General features: G+C 43.2%; 1 protein-coding gene across 2 annotated transcripts in view; it reads right to left on the reverse strand.

Annotated features, from left to right (window-relative positions):
* Positions 1 to 186: 186 nt before the first annotated feature.
* CRTC1 (CREB regulated transcription coactivator 1) overlaps positions 187 to 22,862 on the reverse strand; it is a 253,322-nt gene continuing 230,646 nt past the window's right edge. For both annotated transcript variants that reach the window (XM_030217332.1, XM_030217331.1), the window contains 3 exons: positions 19,874 to 19,957; positions 11,073 to 11,253; positions 187 to 1,023 (listed from right to left, as the gene is read on the reverse strand). In XM_030217332.1, coding sequence (XP_030073192.1) covers positions 812 to 1,023; positions 11,073 to 11,253; positions 19,874 to 19,957 — 477 coding nt within the window. In that variant the 3' untranslated portion in view covers positions 187 to 811. The remainder of the gene's footprint in view (positions 1,024 to 11,072; positions 11,254 to 19,873; positions 19,958 to 22,862) is intronic.

Raw genomic sequence — 22,862 nt, forward strand, 5'->3', positions numbered from 1 at the left:
CTCTTCCTCATCCATCTCCCCTCTATAAGCTGCCATCAGTTGTAATGCCAAGCCACATCCTGCATTCCAGACACACAGGGCAGCATGACCAAGCATCAGATGCCAAAGGATAATCAGACTGAGGATGGGATGTGTGAAAGAACATGGGTCAAAAGGGGGAGGGGAATTAAAACAACTGTGTCTGAATCAATAAAGCAAAAAGCATTTATACTACTAAACAGCTGGAACAAAGCAGTTTGGCAGTCAAACTTGCAAGCAGCTCTTTTGTTTTTCTTTCAGAGGGCAGTACAATTCTTTTTCTACAATTAATTGTAGGGCAGTACTAGACTAAGAATTCTTCTCAGTCACATGGATACGATGAGATATTCTACCATACCAGCAGATGTTTGTAACTGCCAATGACCAGGTAGTTTATGATACATCTCTTTACTCCATCTCCTCCCATCACACAAACCTCTGCGTCTTCACAGTCAGGCTAAGAAAATCCCTTTCTCTTTTATAGTGCAAAATATGAACCTCAAAACTGAATGCTGGAACTTTGGTGGAGATGGAGGGTGGAAGGCTGATACAGAATCCTTCCTCTGATGGCAACGAGTGGATTACATGAGCTAATAAATGGCGCCTTGGGGTATTTGCAGCACTGCAAGCTCAGAACCACAAGCCTTTTTTTTTTTTTTTTTTTACTCATTGTACATGACAGAGCATTTGCTCCCAATCAGTGTCTTTAAATGGACATGACTGATGCACTGGATTGCTCAGTTCAGGTGGGCACAGGATGGATTTCCATTTTCTGCTCATGGTCTTGTCCAAACTACAGTCGATCCATTCTGAAAGTGTCCTCTGTAGCAGGGTCAGTCAGAACCATGTCCGGGTCATTAAGCATATGCAGTCCATCCAGGGTCAAAGGGTCAATTTTGAGTTCATCCAAAGGAAACTGGGAATCAGAATCAAAGCTGACATCTCCGACTCCTGCCAAACTGTTGGTCAGTTCCTTTGATAAGCTTGGAGGAGACTCTCCCGTCACTATATTGAAGAAAAAGGGAGAAATACCCCCCACCCCATAAAGTCTTAGTAAGGAACTTGTTCTATCATTCTACATAAATGTATGCATTTTGTTTCTCATCTTTAGAGTTACTCTGAATTGAATCACAGCAGGAAGTTGATAGTATCTTGTTAAAGTGTTGTTTATTAAAGGATGATAAAATTCAAAAAGCAAATCTTAAACGGATCAACATGAAACCTAAACTGGACATCAAACCATGATTTCAGAATTACTCATAGCAAAAATTGACACATATGCAAGAATGTAAGGAGAGACTTTACACATTAACCAGATACAAATTCATCCCCAAGATAAACACGCACTGACTACCACTTCCAGCAATCTGTAATGTGCTTTCTGCCAAAAGATTCTAGGGATTAGTTCAAGAACTTTTTCGTTGCTAATCACCCTCATATAGCGAGCATAGGATGCCTCTTCACAGCACTATTTCTTAATGCTCTAAGTGCAGCTATGACATTTAAAATGAGAGCCTGTTTACCACAGCTCATCTGTCTGCATTCATTGTTCAAACCAAGGGTTCATGCCTTCAGCAATCTGTTGGAGTCCTTGATGTTTCCTTAGTAGTTATGGCCAATCATGTGGCTTTCTGCTAAGCAAAGCAAAATGTCTTCTTACTTGCCAATTTCCTCTCCTTGAATTCTGGTAGACTAGCCCTGACAAGTGGGTTATGCCCCAGGGTCATAGCCAGACCTCGACGGGAGGGAGGTCCTGAGCTGATCTGTGCTTTCTTGAGTCCTGACATTCTGCATGTTCCTTTAAGTGAAACTGAGCATGCATTTACTGCGTTTGCTATTTGTGCTTTCTTCCTTCTGACGTCCTGCACGTTCCTTTGTTTCACTTAAAGGAACGTGCAGGACGTTAGGAGGAAGAAAGCACAGATCAGCAAATGCGGCGCACCTGCACATTCCTTTACGTGAAACTGAGCATGCTCAGTTTCACTTAAAGGAACGTGCAAGATGTCAGGACTCAAGAAAGCACAGATCAGCGAACGTGGCACACCAGAGACCGGTGCTGAAGGCTTCGGCTGGCAGGGGTTGGAGACCCCCGACAGCAAAACCAGGGGCCCGGACTAAATCTGAGGGGGCCCAGGCCCCTGTGGCCCCACCAAGCTATGCCCCAACTGGTCTAGCATGGCAAGAAGGGGCATCTGGAGGAGTATTATAGTTTATCATACTTGATCAAATTTAAATCATTTTGCATTTATTTCAGGACTTTAACTCAACTGCTACACTCTCTGTATCTCCTGTCTCATAATTAAAAATCGTATTTGGGTAACAAGTGACCTGTCTTACTTATCAAGTTGTTCTGTCATGTTTGCATTATTGACCAGCTAAAAACAGATGGCCCAACACAATGATAGGGATAAACATATAAAGGAGGAGAACAAATACAATTTATCAAAAAATGTTAATATGCAGCATATATCTAGACTACTCAATGACTAGGAGAATGGGGTTAAACAATTTTATTTATGAAGTGCTCTCTCTTACAAGCTTCTAATAAAACAATTACACCACTATTTATCAAACCATTTTAGGGTTTTAACATGTTATTGCAGAGCTAAAAAAAAAAAAAGACACCACTGCTATCCACATTAAATTATCATATGTTAACTGTTGAGTTAAACATCTAGGGCCCTGTTTACTAAGCTGCACTGTAAGCGCGCTGTTTTTAGTGCGTGCTAACATTAGACACACCCATGGGAATATATCTGTGTCTCTAGTGTTAGCGCGCACTAAAACCGCTAGTGCACCTTATTAAACAGGGCTCTTAATGTGGAAAAATGAAGATACATACCTGTAGCAGGTATTCTCCGAGGACTGCAGGCTCAATATTTCTTACATGTGGGTCGTCGTCCGCGACGGCCCAGAAGACAGAAGAAATCCTTCAAAGCTTTGGAACCCTCTCGATCGTTCCGCCGCGTGGGCCGACCCATCGCGCATGTGTGGGCGGCTTCCCGCCCGCGACGTGAACTTGCAGCAATCAGTTTAATAAAAAGCAAAACAAGATCAATGTAAACAACTCCAATGGGGAGGAGGGAGGGTTGTAAGAATATTGAGCCTGCTGTCCTCGGAGAATACCTGCTACAGGTATGTATCTTCATTTTCTCCGAGGACAAGCAGGCTCTAATATTCTTACATGTGGGGTATCCCTAGCCCCCAGGCTCACTCAAAACAAAGAACATTGGTCAATTGGGCCTCGCAACGGCGAGGACATAACTTAGATTGACCTAAAAAGAAGTGCAACTAAGTGAGAGTGCAGCCTGGAACAAAACAAAAATGGTCCTAGTAGGGTGGAGTTGGATTCTAAACCCCAAACAGATTCTGCAGCACCGACTGCCCAAACCAACTGTCGTGTCGGGTATCCTGCTGAAGGCAGTATTGAGATGTGAATGTGTGGACAGAAGACCACGTCGCAGCTTTGCAGATCTCTTCAATGGAGGCTGACTTCAAGTGAGCCACTGACGCAACCATGGCTCTAACATTATGAGCCGTGATATGGCCCTCCAGAGTCAGCCCAGCTTGGGCATAAGTGAAGGATGCGTTTTCTGATGGCAACTCCCATCCTATTGGGATAAAAAGAAACAAACAGCTGGGCGGACTGTCGATAGGGCTTAGTCGGCTCCACGAAAAAGGCCAATGCTCTCTCACAGTCCAAGGTCTGCAACTTCTCTTCACCAGGGCGGGTATGTGGACGGGGAAAAAATGTTGGCAAGACTATTGACTGGTTCAGATGGAACTCCGACACCACCTTCGGCAAGAACCTTTATTGCATCATCTGCACTGGCTCCCGGTCGAAGCAAGAATAAAGTTTAAGGCTCTTGTCCTGACACACAAAGCCTTTCACACATTAAACCCTAGCTACTTGTCGAATTTAACAATCCCCTACACCGCTATGCGAACTCTCAGATCCCTAACAGATAACAGGTTAGTCATTCCCCCTCTTACTAAGGCTAGGTGGGAATCTACACGGAGATCGGCTTTTTTCTACCTGTCACCCTCCCTTTGGAATAGCCTTCCAAAGGAGATCAGATTAGAGAAATCTTACAGTGGTGGAAATAAGTATTTGATCCCTTGCTGATTTTGTAAGTTTGCCCACTGACAAAGACATGAGCAGCCCATAATTGAAGGGTAGGTTATTGGTAACAGTGAGAGATAGCACATCACAAATTAAATCCGGAAAATCACATTGTGGAAAGTATATGAATTTATTTGCATTCTGCAGAGGGAAATAAGTATTTGATCCCCCACCAACCAGTAAGAGATCTGGCCCCTACAGACCAGGTAGATGCTCCAAATCAACTCGTTACCTGCATGACAGACAGCTGTCGGCAATGGTCACCTGTATGAAAGACACCTGTCCACAGACTCAGTGAATCAGTCACACTCTAACCTCTACAAAATGGCCAAGAGCAAGGAGCTGTCTAAGGATGTCAGGGACAAGATCATACACCTGCACAAGGCTGGAATGGGCTACAAAACCATCAGTAAGACGCTGGGCGAGAAGGAGACAACTGTTGGTGCCATAGTAAGAAAATGGAAGAAGTACAAAATGACTGTCAATCGACAAAGATCTGGGGCTCCACGCAAAATCTCACCTCGTGGGGTATCCTTGATCATGAGGAAGGTTAGAAATCAGCCTACAACTACAAGGGGGGAACTTGTCAATGATCTCAAGGCAGCTGGGACCACTGTCACCACGAAAACCATTGGTAACACATTACGACATAACGGATTGCAATCCTGCAGTGCCCGCAAGGTCCCCCTGCTCCGGAAGGCACATGTGACGGCCCGTCTGAAGTTTGCCAGTGAACACCTGGATGATGCCGAGAGTGATTGGGAGAAGGTGCTGTGGTCAGATGAGACAAAAATTGAGCTCTTTGGCATGAACTCAACTCGCCGTGTTTGGAGGAAGAGAAATGCTGCCTATGACCCAAAGAACACCGTCCCCACTGTCAAGCATGGAGGTGGAAATGTTATGTTTTGGGGGTGTTTCTCTGCTAAGGGCACAGGACTACTTCACCGCATCAATGGGAGAATGGATGGGGCCATGTACCGTACAATTCTGAGTGACAACCTCCTTCCCTCCGCCAGGGCCTTAAAAATGGGTCGTGGCTGGGTCTTCCAGCACGACAATGACCCAAAACATACAGCCAAGGCAACAAAGGAGTGGCTCAGGAAGAAGCACATTAGGGTCATGGAGTGGCCTAGCCAGTCACCAGACCTTAATCTCATTGAAAACTTATGGAGGGAGCTGAAGCTGCGAGTTGCCAAGCGACAGCCCAGAACTCTTAATGATTTAGAGATGATCTGCAAAGAGGAGTGGACCAAAATTCCTCCTGACATGTGTGCAAACCTCATCATCAACTACAGAAGACGTCTGACCGCTGTGCTTGCCAACAAGGGTTTTGCCACCAAGTATTAGGTCTTGTTTGCCAGAGGGATTAAATACTTATTTCCCTCTGCAGAATGCAAATAAATTCATATACTTTCCACAATGTGATTTTCCAGATTTAATTTGTGATGTGCTATCTCTCACTGTTACCAATAACCTACCCTTCAATTATGGGCTGCTCATGTCTTTGTCAGTGGGCAAACTTACAAAATCAGCAAGGGATCAAATACTTATTTCCACCACTGTATCTCCATTACCGAAAACTTCTGAAAACCTTTCTCTTTATAAGCTACGTAGAACAGAACTTAGCATAATGAGATAAGGTCAAAAAGACAAAGAAAAATGGGATAGCTTAACTGGATATTAGATTTTTAACTTGTATTGATTTATTATGTAGTTTATCTTGATTGCTGTGCTTTCCTGTCATGAATGGAATTCCTATGTCTGTTTATTTGTATATACCAATTTTTTTATATATATGTAAACCGTTCTGTTTTGCAGATGCAATAAGATACGGTATATAAATTAACATAAATAAATAAATAAAATAACTTAGGGTGAGGGCGGAGGACTACTTTGTTATGGTGAAATTTAATATAAGGTGCATGGACTACCAAGGCTTGGAGCTCACTGACTCCACAAGCTGAAGTAACAGCCACCAAGAAAATGACCTTCCAGGTCAAGTACTTCAGATGGCAGGAATTCAGTGGCTCAAAAGGAGCTTTCATCAGCTGGGTGAGAACGACATTGAGATCCCATGACACTGGTGGAGGTTTGACAGGGGGCTCTAACAAAAGCAAACCTCTCATGAAGCGAACAACTAAAGGCTGTCCAGAGATAGGCTGACCTTCTACACGTTGATGGTAAGCACTAATCGCACTAAGATGAACCCTACGGAGTTGGTCTTAAGACCAGACTCTGATAAGTGTAGAAGGTACTCAAGCAGGGTGTAGGATAAGAAAAAGGATCTAGGGCCTTGCTGTCACACCAGATGGCAAACCTCCTCCATTTAAAAGAATAACACCTTTTTGTGGAATCTTTCCTGGAAGCAAGTAAGACTCGGGAGACACCCTCTGAAAGGCCTAGAGAGGCAACTTCTAAGTTCTCAACATCCAGGCCATGAGAGCCAGAGACTGGAGGATGGGATGTAGAAGCGACCCCTCGTTCTGAGTGATAAGGGTCGGAAAACACTCCAATCTCCACGGTTCCTCGGAGGACAACTCAAGAAGGAAACCATATCTGACAGGGCCAGAAAGGTGCAATCAGAATCATGGTTCCGTGGTCTTGCCTGAGTTTCAGCAGAGTTTTCCCTACTAGAGGTATGGGAGAATACGCACACAGAAGGCCTGTCCCCCAATGCAGGAGAAATGCATCTGACGCTAGTCTGTCATGGGCCTGAAGTCTGGAACAGAACTGAGGGACCTTGTGATTGGTCTGAGTGGCAAAATGATCCACCGAGGGGATGCCCCACGCTCGGAAGATCTTGCGGACAACGTCCATGTTCAAAGACCACTCGTGAGGTTGCATTATCCTGCTCAGTCTGTCGGCCAGACTGTTGTTTACGCCTGCTAGGTATGTGGCCTGAAGAAACATACCATGATGGTGAGCCCAAAGCCACATCCGGATGGCCTCCTGACACAGATGGCGAGATCCAGTGCCCCCCTGCCTGTTGGTGTAATACATAGCAACCTGATTGTCTGTCTGAATTAGAATAATTTGATACATCCGATCTCTGAAAGCCTTGAGAGCATTCCACGAAGTTGATCTGAAAATCCTTTTCCTGAAAGGACCAAGCTCCCTGAGTGTGAAGTTCATCTACATGAGCTCCCCACCCTAGGAGGGATGCATCCGTCGTCAGCACTTTTTGTGGCTGAGGAATTTGGAATGGACGTCCCAAGGTCAGATTGGATCGAATGGTCCACCGCTGAAGGGAACTGCAAAAGTTGGTGGAGAGATGGATGACATCCTCTAGATCCCCTGTGGCCTGGCACCACTTGGAAGCTAGGGTCCATTGAGCTGATCTCATATGTAGGCGTGCCATGGGAGTCACATGGAGGCCATGTGCCCTAAAAGTCTCAACATCTGCCAAGCTGTGATCTGTTGAGACGCCCCAGCAAAGGACACTAGGGCCAGAAGATTGTCTGCCCTTGCCTGGGGAAGATAAGCTCGAGACGTCCGTGTATCCAACAGAGCTTCAATGAACTCCAATTTCTGCACTGGAACAAGATGGGACTTGGGATAATTTATTACAAACCCCAGTAGCTCCAGCAATTGAATAGTCATCTGCATGGACCGTAGAGCCCCTGCTTCCGAAGTGTTCTTCACCAGCCAATCGTCGAGATATGGGAACACATGCACTCCCAGTCTGCGTAGCGATGCTGCGACAACCGCCAAGCACTTTGTGAAGACCCTGGGCGCAGATGCTAGGCCAAAGGGCAGTACACAGTATTGAAAGTGATGAGTTCCCAGTCGAAATCGAAGGTACTTCCTGTGAGTTGGGAGCACTGAGATGTGAGTATAGGCATCCTTTAAGTCCAGAAAGCATAGCCAATCGTTTCCTGAATCATGGGAAGAAGGGTGCCCAGGGAAACCATCCTGAACTTTTCTCGGACTAGGAATTTGTTCAGGGCCCTTAGGTCTAGGATGGGACGCATCCCCGCTGTTTTCTTTTGCACAAGGAAGTACCTGGAATAGAATTCCAGCCCTTCTTCCCCTGGTGGAACAGGTTCGACCGCACTGGCCTTTAGAAGGGCGGAGAGTTCCTCTAAAGTACCTGCTTGTGCTGGGAGCTGAAGGATTGAGCTCCCAGTGGGCAATTTGGAGGCCTGGATGCCAGATTGAGTGTGTATCCTAACCGGAATATTTGAAGAACCCACTTGTTGGAGGTTATAAGAGGCCACCTTTGGTGAAAAAATATCAACTCCCCCCCCCCCCCCCCCCGACAGGCAAGTCGCCCGGTACGGACACTTTTACTGTGGCTATGCTGCACTGGAGCCAGTCAAAAGCTCGTCCCTTGCTTTTGCTGGGGAGCCCTAGGGGCACGGCGTTGACGAGAACGCGCATGCTGGGGCTGAGCCTGAACCGGCTGCCGAGAGGCAGGAGTGTACCTACGCCTATTATAGGAATTGGGAGCACTCCTCCTCCCTCCAAAAAAACCTCCTGGATGAGGAGGCAGTAGCAGAAGACGTCCGGCAGGAGAGAAAATCCATGGCATCATGATGTTTTTTCAGCTGATCAACCATATCCTCTACTTTCTCTCCAAAGAGATTACCCCCCCGGCAAGGAACATCCGCCATTCGCTACTGGGTCTTCTGATCCAGGTCAGAGACACGCAGCCATGAGAGTCTGCGCATCACTATAACTTGAGCGGCTACTCGGGATGCCACATCAAAAGTGTCGTAAGACCCCCTGGCCAGGAATTTGCGACACGCCTTCTGCTGCCTGACTACCTGGTGAAAAGGTTCAGCAAGCTCCGCAGGAAGTGCTTCAACTAAACTGGACAGATTGCCTCACCGAGTTCCGTAAGTGAATGCTCGTGTACAGCTTATGTTTGCATCTTGGCAGCGAGCATTGCGGCCTGATACGTTCTCCTCCCAAAAGAATCCAAGGTCCTAGACTCTCTGCCTGGGGGCGCCGAGGCATAGTCTCTAGTACTCTTGGCTCTTCTGAGAGCAGAGTCCACCACCATGGAATCGTGAGGAAGTTGGGCCTTCACCAAATACAGGCTCTCCATGGACTCTGTACTGGGACTCGGACTTCTTGGGGCCCACTGGATTAGAGAGAGGGCAAGACCAATTCCGCATCAGCATTCCCTGAATGTATTGTGCAGGGGGGGCCATTGCAACCTCTGCAGGTGGAGAAGGATAATCTAGGACCTCGAGCATCTCAGCCCTGGGCTCATCCACGACCTCCATAGGGAATGGAATGTCCCTAGACATTTCCCGCACAAAGGATGAGAAAGTAAGACTCTCAGGTGGAGACATCCTTACTTCAATTGGTGGAGTAGGATCAGAAGGAAGCCCACAGGACTCTTCCTCCGAAAAGTACTTGGGGGTCTTCCTCCTCTTCCCACAAATGCTCCTCTTCGATATCAGACAGAGGCTCCCTAAGAGCAGCCCAAAACTGAGCCTGTCTCGACGTAGAGGATCGCCAATGTTGTGGGGGGTGTTGAGAAGTCAACCCCTGCCTGGACTCCGGTGAAACTTCCTCCACCGACGTCGAGGGGGAGTCGACCCGGGTGGCAACTGGTACCGCAAGCGGTACCGAGGGCGGAGACCTCCTAACAGGTGATGACCCAGATGCCGTTGGTACGGGAGGCGCAAGCACCCCGGACACCGAGGCCTAATGATGAAGCAACCCTTCCAGAAGCTCTGGAAGAAGGGCACAGATGCGCTCTTCGAGAGCTGCCATTGGAAAAGGCTGTGGGGCCGGTGCCAGAATCTGAGGGGGCTCAAGAGCCAGTACCAGGCTGCCAGACGACCGACGCATCCGCACCTCCTGAATGGAGGGTGAGCGATCCTCCCAGCGCCGATGCTTCTCGGGTGCCGACTCCCTCGGCTCCCGGTACCATGTCTGGAAGGAGATCGATGATGATGCTTCTTAGCCTTCGCCTGACGCCTGTCATGGACACTCCTCGGTACCAACGAGGAAGACATGGAATCCTCACGCCTCCTCGGGGCCGGGTCCGAAAAAGGTCGGTCCCGGGGGGCCTGCACAGCAGTAGCCCTCGAAATGGGTGGAGACCCACTCAATGCCTCGCTGCTCCCAGCTCGATGCAGTCTTTCGGCAGCCATTACCTGCGCTCGGCGTCGCTGCCTCCCTTAACCTTCGCGCCGATGCCCTTGGTACCGAGGTCGACGTACCGGACTGCTCAGGAAAAAGTTTCTCGCGCTGAGCCTCTCGAGCCACTTGTGTCCGCTTCTTCATCAACTTACACAGCTTCCAAGAAGCTGGAAGACGGTCGGGCCCAAGACACTGAAGACACCACATGTGAGGGTCGGTGCTCGAGATGGTCCGGTTGCATTGAGTACAATGCTTGAAGCCGCTGGGAGTCTTCGATGACATGGGTGGAAAAATAGCGTTCGCGAAATCAAAGGGCTCGATGGTGCCAATCAAAAAAAGTACAAAAAGAAAGAAAAGAGCCAGCCGAGCGGCCGCGACGAGAAAGAGAGAAAACTTTAAAGGATGAGAAAAAACGAAGAAAGAATAATGGAAACAAAACAAAAAAAAAACTAGGATAAACTATAATAGAAAATAAGAGAACAAATAGCGATAAACGCTAATAAAAACCATCTCCTGAGCCAAACTGCACAGCGAGGGAAACAAACCCGACCATCCAGGATCGCGTAAAAAAAAAAAAGAGACTGATTGCTGCACGTTCGTGTCGCACGACGGAATGATCAAGAGGGTTCCAGAGCTTTGAAGGATTTCTTCCGTCTTCTGGGCTGTCGCGGACGATGACCCACATGTAAGAATATTAGAGCCTGCTTGTCCTCGGAGAATTCATTATTACAGGACATGGAAGGAGTGCAGAGAGAATACTGAACTTAACAGGGGTGTCACTAACTGCTAATGTGGAACACTTCCTACACTTGCCTTCCTCCAAGTGCCTTACCTGTCAAGATGATGTTAGGGATGTTACCATGACTGGCATAGTTCAGCTGCTGAGAGTCCTGCAAGCTTCCATGACTTCCAGAAAGTCCCATCATTGCCGCTTGAGAGTAGTTGAGTGTGGAGCATGGACTATAGAGACTGCTGGAGCTAATGGCGTTTTCTATCATATTGAACTGTTCAAGCTGTAGATCAAAGTAAAAGGTATAACTTTTTAGCATATTACCAGGTGAAAGTTGTTCAGCTTTGCCAATTTGCTTCTCCCAATTTCTGACAGTTAAATTTTGTTGTAGCATAACAGCTAATAACTTATACGTTTATAGTACTATGCCTCATTATATCTCAGAATATTAAAATCCTGGTTGCTACCAATTGTCACTTTATTTACCTCAAAGATGGCAAGTAAAGCCTGGATACATGGAGATTTGAAATATGTATCTCAGATGTTACCCAACACTTAAGAGGCACCTTAACGCATATTATTGTGCATCTGAGAGACAGAGGCACTAAGACTGTCTTTCTCTTTCTAAGTTTTTGTGAACCACAGCAAGATCCCACAGGAAACCATATGATCTGTTCTTGGCTTGAATCATATATGTTGGACAAAAGTTAGGAAGAAAATAAAACCATGTAATTAATGTACTTTGGGGACAGATCAGTGTTTCTCAACTTCAAGTCATGAAAGGCCTAGCCACCCTCCTGGGGTTACCCCACGGTCACTTAGAGGGTCTATCCTCAGCACAGTTCAGGTCTGCCTGCACCTGCCGCTTGTGCTCTAAACTAGCACCCTCCTCCCACTGCGTGGGTCACAACCGCCTCTGAGCAAGTCTCCCGCTCTCCAATTATCCCCAGTGATTTCTAGGTTACTGGATCGACACTCCCAGTAGTTCCACAGTTCCCAGAAAGCACTCACAGACCTAACACACAAACCACCAGGATTCTTTATCAGTCCAGACAGGCAGAACAAACAATGTGTTTATTCTCAGAACTTGGAACAGAGGACAAAAAGGAATGTGCAAATAGCAAACAGTAACAAGTAAATGAACAATGGATCAATTAGAAAACTAACTAAACATTTGCATACTTCCTAGAAAGTACCTGGTGAGATCAGGACATTTATAGCTGTTCACCAGTTATGAAATATAACTGTTTTTTACAGGGTTTCACAAAGAGCACTGTCTCCTTCTCCAGGGCTGAAACCAAAGCAATAGCCAGCATCTGCTGGGCAATTTCAAACTCCAGGCCAATCAGAGCCCATAACAGTCGTTTCAAATAAAAACTGGTTACATCACTACAGGCACTTCCTATTATCTGTGTGCCAACTAAAAGAAAGAGAAGTCAGTCCTCTTTAACAGCTTTAAGCATAAACCTGCACCATCTGCAGGCCAAACAGGAGAAATACACTTAAGAACATCAATGCAGGGAAATATCCAATACATTTTACAGGCTTAACACACATTGTTTCTTCACACTGGCATATTTTAATCAAAAATAGAAATTAAAATTATTTTTCTATCTTTTCTTCTCTGGGTTATTTTTTTCTAATTGTGTTGGTTTGACCTCTGGTTTCTACTTTCCTCCATCTTCCCTTACCTCTGTCATTTTTCTCTCTCCTCCTTTTCCTTTCAGCTTTCTTCAATTTCATATTTTTGTCACTCTGTCCAGATTTAATTCATTCTTACTATCCAGTCTTCAATTTCCCTCTTTTAACGTCATCTCCCCTCTTTTCCTCCCCAATCTCCATCCAGTGCCTTTTCTTTTTCTTCCTGTCTCTACCTTCACATCTTCTCCCACTACTACTTAACATCACATCTTCTCCCCCCCCCTTCACTGTTGCTTCTCAAGACCAGCAGCACCAAAGCAGTCTAGGGGTCACAGTCTTCATGTGTATGCTGTTGGCTCCCCAAATCCCTGCCCTCCCTGACATCAACTTCCTGTTCCAGGACAGGGGACTAGTAGAGCTGAAAGTGCACATATGAAAATTGCAGACCCACAAGTGCTTTATGTTGTTTTTGCCTCTTCTACTGGTCTGCAGGAGAAGCAGCAGTTCAACCCTGGTCTGCTGCAGCGATTCCCACAGGCTGCTTGCCACTAACCCAGAAGCCTCCCCTCTGTCGCAATTTCCTGTTTGTGCCTGGGCTGGATGTGGCAAAGGAGAGGCTTCTTGTGGGAATCACTGATGCTGACCCATAGGAGAGGTGAGAGATGCTGCAGGTGGTGGAGGAAGAGAGAGAGAGAGTTCTGTGTTGGGTGGGAGAGGGGCAAAAGATGCTGCAAGCAGGGGGGAAGGGGCGACAGATGCTGCACAGTGTGGGGGGGGAAGGGGCAACAGATGCTGTACGGGGAAGAGGAGAGAAATGCTGTAAGGGGGAAGGGAGAGAAGGGCAAGAGTTGCTGCATGGGGAAGGGGGAGGGGCGAGCGACGCTGCATGGAGGAAGGGGGAGCTGGAGCAAGAGATGGAGAAATCTTGCATATATGAGTGGATGGGGAAGGAGAAATGCTGCATGGAGGGTATGGGCGGAGAGAGGGAGAAATGTTGGACATGGAAGTGAAGGAAGGGAGAGCTGGTGCATGAGGGTAGAGGAGAGAAAAGGAGAGATGTGGTAAAGGGGTAGAGAGGGACAAGAAAGGGAGAAATCTTGTATATGGGGGTGGAAGGGAGGGAGCGACGCTGCATGGAGGGGAAGAAGGATGGGAGAGGAAGAAATATTGAACATAGGGGTTAGGGGAGGGAGAGATGGTGCATGGAACAGAGAGGGAGAAATGTTGGAGAAGTGGAGAGGGAACATATTGGATCCAAGAGCACATGTGAGTGATGATGAGATGCCGGATAATGGGAGTGAGGGAAAAGGGAGAAATGCTGGACCATGGGGGCAGGGCAGGAGGGAAGAGAAAAAGGACAGGGAAATGTCAGGCTATGAGGGCGGGAAGGGAAGAAAGAGAGAACAGATACTGGGCTAGAAAGGTGGAGGGAGGAACCATGAAGGAGAGCCCAGGAGGGGGAGGAGGTGGGTGGCACAGAAATGGATAAGAGGATAGTGATTACAGAGGATAGAAATACGGTAATGGGGAGTAGATTAAAGATGAAAGGGAATGGCTAGGGAAGGAGTGAGCTGGGAAATGGGAGAGCTAGTGGGAGAGATGATGATAGGTAGCTGTAACTAAAAAGGAGAAGGGTGAAAGTGAAATTTGAGAGGACAGAGATGGAAAAGAAAAAAAAAAAAAAAGAGGCAAGAGCTAAAAAGGAACAATCAATATGTCATAGGTAGGTGTAGTGAGGGAACAGACAGCAGAGAGGAGAAAAGACAAATGAACAGCAGCCACTTGAAGGAGAATTAGTAGATGACAGACAGGAAATTGGAACCAACATAATGGAAAAATAAATCATCCAGACAACAAAGGTAGAAAAAAAGCATTTTATTTTGAATGTTTTAAATGGAATATGTTAGCTTTGGGAAATGTGCATAGCAAATATCTTTGCATTGTGTTTAGTAGAAAAGGAAATGTATTTGTTTTTATTTCTGCTGTGTTGTAGTACAGGTTAAGTTTAACTTCTTGGGATTCTCAATTCAATTTTTGTGTATTTTTTTTCTCAATTGTGATCCCTTGTTCTGAATTTGGTGTGGGTCTGTCAGTGTGATAGTAATGGCAGGTGGAGAAATTGGAGGGGAGGCAGGAAGGAGAGGGGATCAGAGAGGATGTCCTCCTTTACTTTCTGACCTGGGCCAGAGAGCATGTCTAATACTGGCCCTGACCCTTGCTACATAGCTGGTGGGATCCCCAAGCATCCCCAGCTGAGGACCTTCTCCCAAAAGCAGCCATAACTTCCTTCTACCAAGCTTTGCAGTTGGCAGCATCCTTGAGCCATTGACAACTATGCATGCATGGTGTGCCGGCATTGGTCACTTAGGGATGTTGCTGCTGCCTGCCAAGCTTTGTAAAAGTGAGTTCTAACCACCTTTGGAGGAAGTCTTTAACTAAAAGATCTTCACATTAGCTAAAGTATTTATATTTTGAGGTGGAAGTAGGACAGGATAGAGAAAATTTTGTGCCCACCAATTTTGGGCTCAGGCCCACCCAAAATTGGCTGTCTGGCTATGCAACTGGGTACATGTAACAGCGTGTTGAGAATCTATGGGCTAGATGATGGCTCAGAAACAATGTATATAAATCTATCTCATGCATATTCATTGTGGATATCCTGAAAACCAGACTGGCAAGATAGTACCCCGAGATCGGCTTGAGAAATATTGATAAAGGAAGAACTACCAAACAAAATAGAAATACTTGGCTACAACGCATTTAACATTAGATATTAATTCTTTTAAACCTTGGCTGGAAAGCACTTTAGAAGCCAACACTAATCCTTAAAAGGGTAATTCTATAAAGGCCACATGGAGTCTACTCTATAATAGAACAGAGATGCCTCCAGGTTATACTAAAGAACATAAGCACTACCTGATATTGGTGTATATAACATCTAGTCGTCAGCACTTATGCCAGCCATAGAGCTGGTGAAAGTGTGTGTGCCTATATATAGCAGCAATGCACATAGCTTACCGAGTATTCTGCAAGTTATACACTTAAGTGGGAGCCCAGCCTATGTCCCCCCATGCTTCACCATGTGTATGCCTCTCTTGCAAATATGCACTATGCAAGATAGGCAGGTATTTACAGAATAGCACTTAGATGGAATATTGGCATTTAGGAGTGTATGTGTATACATACACATATGCATATTCTAGGATTCTAAATGTTTACGCACATAACACAGGCGTAATTGTTAGTGCCTAGTTTAGAGAACTGCCTTTTTTTAAAAATAGATGGCTATGAGGTCTGTAGTTCTCTTTTGTTTTTTCTTTATTTTCTCACAGTCAGCACGGTGGACGAGGAGCATGTGGTGGATGGCATTTTCTCAGACAAGGGCTACGGATATAGCTGAGCCATTCCACTGCACATACAGGGCCAGAACGTGAACACATACCTATAAAGTCAAGCATAGTAACATGTTATATCCATTGGATACTGTTTGTTACTGCTCAGTTGTATCAAACATGCAGTAACAAATCTTTTTAAAATGCGGTTTAAAAGATAGCAGCCTATGTGAGTTGCTCTATTTTTAGTGAGCTGAGGGAAATATTTATTTTGATTTATTGCATTTAAAATTACACCCACCACACTGTTGCCTCCAGGCATGCAAAGCTGATGCCATGTCGCCAAGTGAAGATGAATAAAACCTAATTTAAAAACATGCAGTTTAAACAATGGTTACCTTACATATTCTCACACGATATCTATCCTCTGAGCTTACAGGAGGAGCTACTCTAAATGCAGGGGAAGTGCTCAACAAGGTGATAACACTTATTGGATAAAACCTGAAACTCAAATTCAAGCATACCCATAAACTATCTTCCTCAGAGTGGTGCCTGCCATGGCTGAGTGCATCCATTGCATTTTTGTAATAAAAATAAAGCTGGCTCATCCGACACCTACCATTAGAATGTGAAGCAGAACGGCACCCCTAGAGACTGAAAAGATTCTGTTTATGAAATGGGATTGAGACTCCTTACTAGAGGTTGTGGCTGCTGTTTTGAACCTGGAGCCAGAAGAGGCAGAAGCAACTGGGGATCGCTCCTGCCCCCCTACCCTAGACCACCAGGGCAACCTTAAGTTAGGACAGGGGGAGGGGCTAACAAGTTTCTTTTTATGGTGGGGGGGGGGGGGGGGACTTCAAAATGCTTCCTCATATATAACATTTTTGGAAGCTCTTTAAAACCTGGATTTTCCATCAATAATTTGTCTGATCAAGTACAGACTTCCTCTGCCGTGACAATTAAAAAAAAATTTCTGATGTAATTGCTAATTATGTATATAGTTGGTATACATTGAGGCATATTTTCTAAGATCTTAGCCTTCCAAAGTTCCATAGAAACCTATGGAACTTTGGAAGGCTAAGTGCTTTGAAAATGAGCCCCTTTGTCATTTTTAAACATTGTGAACTGCTTTGGCATTATGGTATAGAGTGGTATATAAAATTGAATAAATTCAATCCAAATGCTCGGATATTCTTCGGGGGGGGGGGGGGGGGGGGGGGCTGAATAGTTGCCATCACATCGTATTAGTGGTGTTATCTTGCCATTAAGAGTGTAAGGAACCCCACCCCCTTCCTTGCAGATTGCATTGCTCTGAGAGAAAGGCATGAGCGGACTGGAGGGAGAAAACAAAATTGTACCTATTGTGTTGTGATATAGACTAATTGTTATACCACTGGTTATTCTGTTTCAGAAATTCGAAGTTGGAATGTACAGTTTTGAAAATACAATCATTTAAAAACATTGCCAGTAAAATTGTTAATGGTGTCAGTTAATTGCAACTAATCAACAGTACTAGTTTAAAGTTTTCATGTCTATGAACTTAGTCACCATTCAAATGAAGATTTTAATGAGATCTCATCTCCCTCTCTCCCTGACCTGCAAGTGGGATATGAAAGCCTCCCCCTTTATGCTTGAAAGGATGTGGAGCAGTGGCAGACTATGACCACATGTGGTGGGATGTTCACATATGCAATCTTTTGGGGCTGAGTAACAAAGAACAATACTGCCAATCACAGTGGTGTACCTCCTGCTCCAATTGTGCATATCTAAGCTGCACACAGAGAAACCAATACAGATCCCAAACAAACAGCCCACCTGATTCAGTGTCTACTCTTCACAGCAAGATGTCCCCCAACTCAGGGATGAAAGGAATAAGCTCATAGTTATGGTTCTACAGGAACGTAGTGCATGTGTTTGTGGGTATGCATGGCAGGAAAGAGGTGGAGGAAGGGGTTTTATTGCATGAAAAATGCCTGCTTATATTTTGTTCAGATACTGTTCGAGAAAGTGATACGACAGTGTAGGTGAGCTTTTTCTGGACCTCTATGTGGTATAATAGCTGATAGTGAAAAGAAACAGTTTAAAAACAAACAAACAAACCCGTGAAGAAGGGCTAGACCTGTGGCTCAGTGGCAATTTTGTGAACTGCCATGAAAAGGGAGCTGATTTAATTCCTGGCTCAGATCTTTCGCTCTGCATGTTGGTCAGGACTGGGATGCTGCAGAAGCAGTGTTCATAGCTTTTTGAGGGGATGAAGGCCTAGTACGAACCTCCCTTTTAGCAGAATTGGGGTTCTGCCAGACTTTCAGATCATTTTTATCCAATGTGGTCATTCTGAAAGGTCGAAAACAAACGAAGCAGATCGCAAAAATAAAACAGTAATTTATTATTAAAACCTGAAGTATATATACATAAATAGCCCGACACAGGCCGTGTTTCGCCCGACAGGGCTGCTTCAGGGGCTACAAGAGAAATAATATAAAACACTTGAAACAAACCACATATATTGTTTAAATATAAAATAATAAATAACAACATATAAAAAAATAATAAAATATATATCATCAATGACTACATATAAAAATGTACGTATAGATATCAAACTTAATTATAAATGCATTTTTTAAAAACCATATATATGTATATATAACACATGATACCAATATCCCATGATAAAATTAAAAATAAATTCCAAAATATAATATATGATATATCAAAGTCCCACAAACAGAATGATCACTTCTAAAAAATTGAGAAATATATTCTCTATGCATATTAGCCAAAATGATACAGGAACATTTCACTCAGGATATCTGTGCACAACTATAAATACTATTAAATAACATTCAATAACTAAAACCAAATGAGAATTAAAATTGAAAGACACCCACCTATACAACAATCCTTTACTCAAGTTTAACTGAAACATACATAGGTATGTATGTGAGTACTCAATATATATATATATATATATATATATATATATATATATTTTAATTTGGTGATCTCATACCATTTTAGTATTATTTCTTCTGTCATTCATCCATCATTGTTTAAAATATTTTTTTCATCATTTTTTAAGGAAATTTTAGTTCATCTCAGCACATATCCAATATTATCAATTAAACTTGTGAGTAAAGGATTGTTGTATAGGCGGGTGTCTTTCAATTTTAATTCTCATTTGGTTTTAGTTATTGAATGTTATTTAATAGTATTTATAGTTGTGCACAGATACCCTGAGTGAAATGTTCCTGTATCATTTTGGCTAATATGCATAGAGAATATATTTCTCAATTTTTTAGAAGTGATCATTCTGTTTGTTGGACTTTAATATATCATATATTATATTTTGGAATTTATTTTTAATTTTACCATGGGATATTGGTATCATGTGTTATATATACATATATATGGTTTTTAAAAAATGCATTTATAATTAAGTTTGATATCTATACGTACATTTTTATATGTAGTCATTGATGATATATATTATTTTATTATTTTTTATATGTTGTTATTTGATATTATTTTATATTTAAACAATATATGTGGTTTGTTTCAAGTATTTTATATTATTTCATATTATTTCTCTTGTAGCCCCTGAAGCAGCCCTGTCGGGCGAAACACGGCCTGTGTCGGGCTATTTATGTATATATAACTTCATGTTTTAATAATAAATTACTGTTTTATTTTTGTGATCTGCTTCGTTTGTTTTCCATCTTGGAGCTTGCAGACCGTTTGCCCTTGTGCATTCTGAAAGGTCTGCAGTCCTAAGTAGATTCACTAAGTAATAAGCAATGTCCTCTGGATATCACTGACTTATTAGATAGGAGTATTCATGTAATTAAACCTTAAGAATCCAGATGGTACCAGCAATTAAAAAAAAATTGCTTTCCAAATAGTCCAAAACCAGGAGGTAGGTGTACTCACCTGGTGGGAAAGGGCATTAGTTTGCCTGGCAGCCATCTGCTGATCATAATATGAGTCGCCAAATACACTCCCCAGGATTGAATGCTGAAAACAAAAACAAACTTTGGATGTCATTTTAGAAAGGTTTTTTTCCCCCACGTGTAAAGCCTTTTACACGCAGAAAAGGGCTTTTCTAAAACTGTGCAGCTGTATATGTGAGCATAGCAAGTAATAGCAAAACAAGACACTGATCCTCAATCAAGCAGACCAACAGTTCTTGATTGTTTTAATAAATAATATAGCATTACAAAACTGCTGGTCTGGTTGTTTGTTGATATGCGAGTATAGGTACACATGCCAACAATGTGTGTACTTTACACATGCTGTCCAGTGGGCTAAGTTGTGATGTATGCACATATTATAAAATATGTACATACATGCAGAGTATATGCACACATTTCCACATGCCTCAGAGCATGTGTAATTTATGTGCCTGTCAATTTGTGAACCACTGGGGCTGCTTCTGAGTGCTTATTTTATTAAACAAACAAACAAAAAACAAAAAAACCTAATGTTGCCTTTATAAAATATTTATTTAAAAAAAAAAAGGCACTATTATAATTCTAGGAGAACTCAAAATACCATCTAATTAACCACTCTCACTAGACAAAATTTTTTTTTTTCAAGAGCAGTATATTGGACCTTCAGTGGTGCCACTTGTGACCAGGATACCCAACCGCATACTGATTATTTAAAAGATGAGTATTTTTGGGGCAATGGTGAGCTTGAAAAAAGATGGACGCCGGATCCTTTTGCTCCCTTCTGCTCTAAGAATCTGGCAAATTCAAGCAATTAACTTTATCAGATAAGCTTAATGATGCCTGCAAAAAATCTGAAAACAAGACACTGCTTCACTCTCTTTACCAGTATCTAAAAGGCAAAACAAGCACCTCACTATCCAGACAAGTCATCATTGCAAGCAGAAAATGGCATTGCTCTGCATTCCATTATGGGTGAAATTCTTACAATTAAAGGGTTACTGCAAGACAATTTCAACTCTTTCAATAAAAAGGAATAAATATCTGAGATCAAAACTCTACATGTTAAACCTAGTGGACCTGCCACCCAGAAATGCCAAAAGATCAGCCTGCAAATTCCTCAACCTGAACTTCCTCAGCTGTAAAGGACTTAAATATAAGCAGGCATACGCCACTACCTTCTCGTACAGAAGTACACAGCTATGGAACGCACTACCCATAGCCTTGAAAACCATGGACAATCTAACCAACTTCCGCAAATCTTTGAAGACACATCTCTTCAACAAAGCCAACAAAAAGAACCCTTAACAACTCAATTCACTACCCACCCCAATCAAGTATTAAAATACACCTCTTAAACCATCCTAACACTTACTTCTCTACTCCCTCATACATCTTCTGATTATTACTGATTGTATCTAAGATTCTGTCATGACTATGTCATAACAACACTCTGTAATAACTTGCCTTGCCGACACTGCTGCCTACGTTGAAACTCTTGACAAGAAATGCAGCAAGGTAAAAGAACTTGATCTCCTGCATCAGGAAAGAGATGACTTAAATAACAGATCCCGAAGGAATAATATCTGCATCTTAGATATTCGAGAGGGATCTGAAGAGAATAATATGACTCCCTTTCTGGAAAAATTAATACTCTCGTTACTTGATCTCTCTCTAGACCAAACTTTAGAAATTGAACGCGCTGTGTTCCATCGATTAATGCCAACAACCAGAGAGACCCATTGTTCTCCATCTCCTGCAATACCAACATACTCTCACCATTTTGCAATCGGCGAAGCTGAGAGTTATTATACATAATTCTTCTAAGTCCTTTTCCACCCTGATGGCATTACAAGCCTTCTTGGACTCCATTAAGGTTTGATTGAAAGATTATCTTTATATAATGTTCCATCTCTTCCTCCACTATGAGACATTGCCTTATGCCTGCTGCCTAGTTTGTGTTACAAATGTTTTTTTGCCTTTCTCTAACTTTTCCATTTTAGTATTGTTATTGTTTATCATGAAGTTCAACATTTAGCAATGTTATAATGCACTACTTTCATTACAGTAATTGTACTTAAGCAAGTTATTTTAAGCATCCTTTTGAATAATGAAACTTAAAATACTAATTTATTTGCTTTTCCTGCTTGTTTTCGCATTGTATGTTATATAAAAGGATATAAGGAAATCCACCTTCCTTGACCTCCATTACCCTAGCTATGCTTTTCAGTTCCCTGCCCAGGCTATTTAGCTAGTACAGATGGTTACTATTTTATGTTTTCCAAATGTACTGCAATGTGCTAAAAGTTACAGTGCTACAACACACTCCTCTGGTTTCAAGCTCAATAATTAACTTCTTCAGATGCTGCAGATATCCAACTGCTTCTGTATTTCTTTGTGCTAAGCTTTGTATATCTAATACTTTACCCCAATAATGCATATAATCTCTCAATGTAAATGTGTTAAATAACCCAATGAAGCACAAAAAGCTATTCTCATATTTAAAAAATGTTAATCCTGATATTACTATGCTTCAAGAGACAACTAAGATGTTGAAAATAAATGTCTCAATGACTCAATACATACTGGCTGCCTACTCCCCAACAATACACAAATGTAATGGAGTCGCCATTCTCCTTAGGAAAGTGTTCCCAGCCACTATTATATGTCAGTCATCTGATAACTTAGGCAAGATGGTTGTTCACAGAACTCCAGGTTTCTGAGACTTCCTATGCCCTTCTAAGTATCTATGGCCCTAACTCAGACTCTCCTGAATTTTTCAATGAAATTTCCTCTACGCTTCCTCAAATACAAGACCAAATTCTTGATAAACAAGCTAGATGCCCAATAAGACACTCCAAATCCATGCAAGCTATAAACAATTTTAAAAAACTTATTCAGCCTTGCAGAACCCTGGAGAATCTAGCATCCTTTCTTGAAGGAATACAACTTTTATTCCCCTCCATATGCCA

This window comes from Microcaecilia unicolor, chromosome 11 (assembly GCF_901765095.1).
Source record: "Microcaecilia unicolor chromosome 11, aMicUni1.1, whole genome shotgun sequence".
NCBI classification, from domain to species: domain Eukaryota; kingdom Metazoa; phylum Chordata; class Amphibia; order Gymnophiona; family Siphonopidae; genus Microcaecilia; species Microcaecilia unicolor.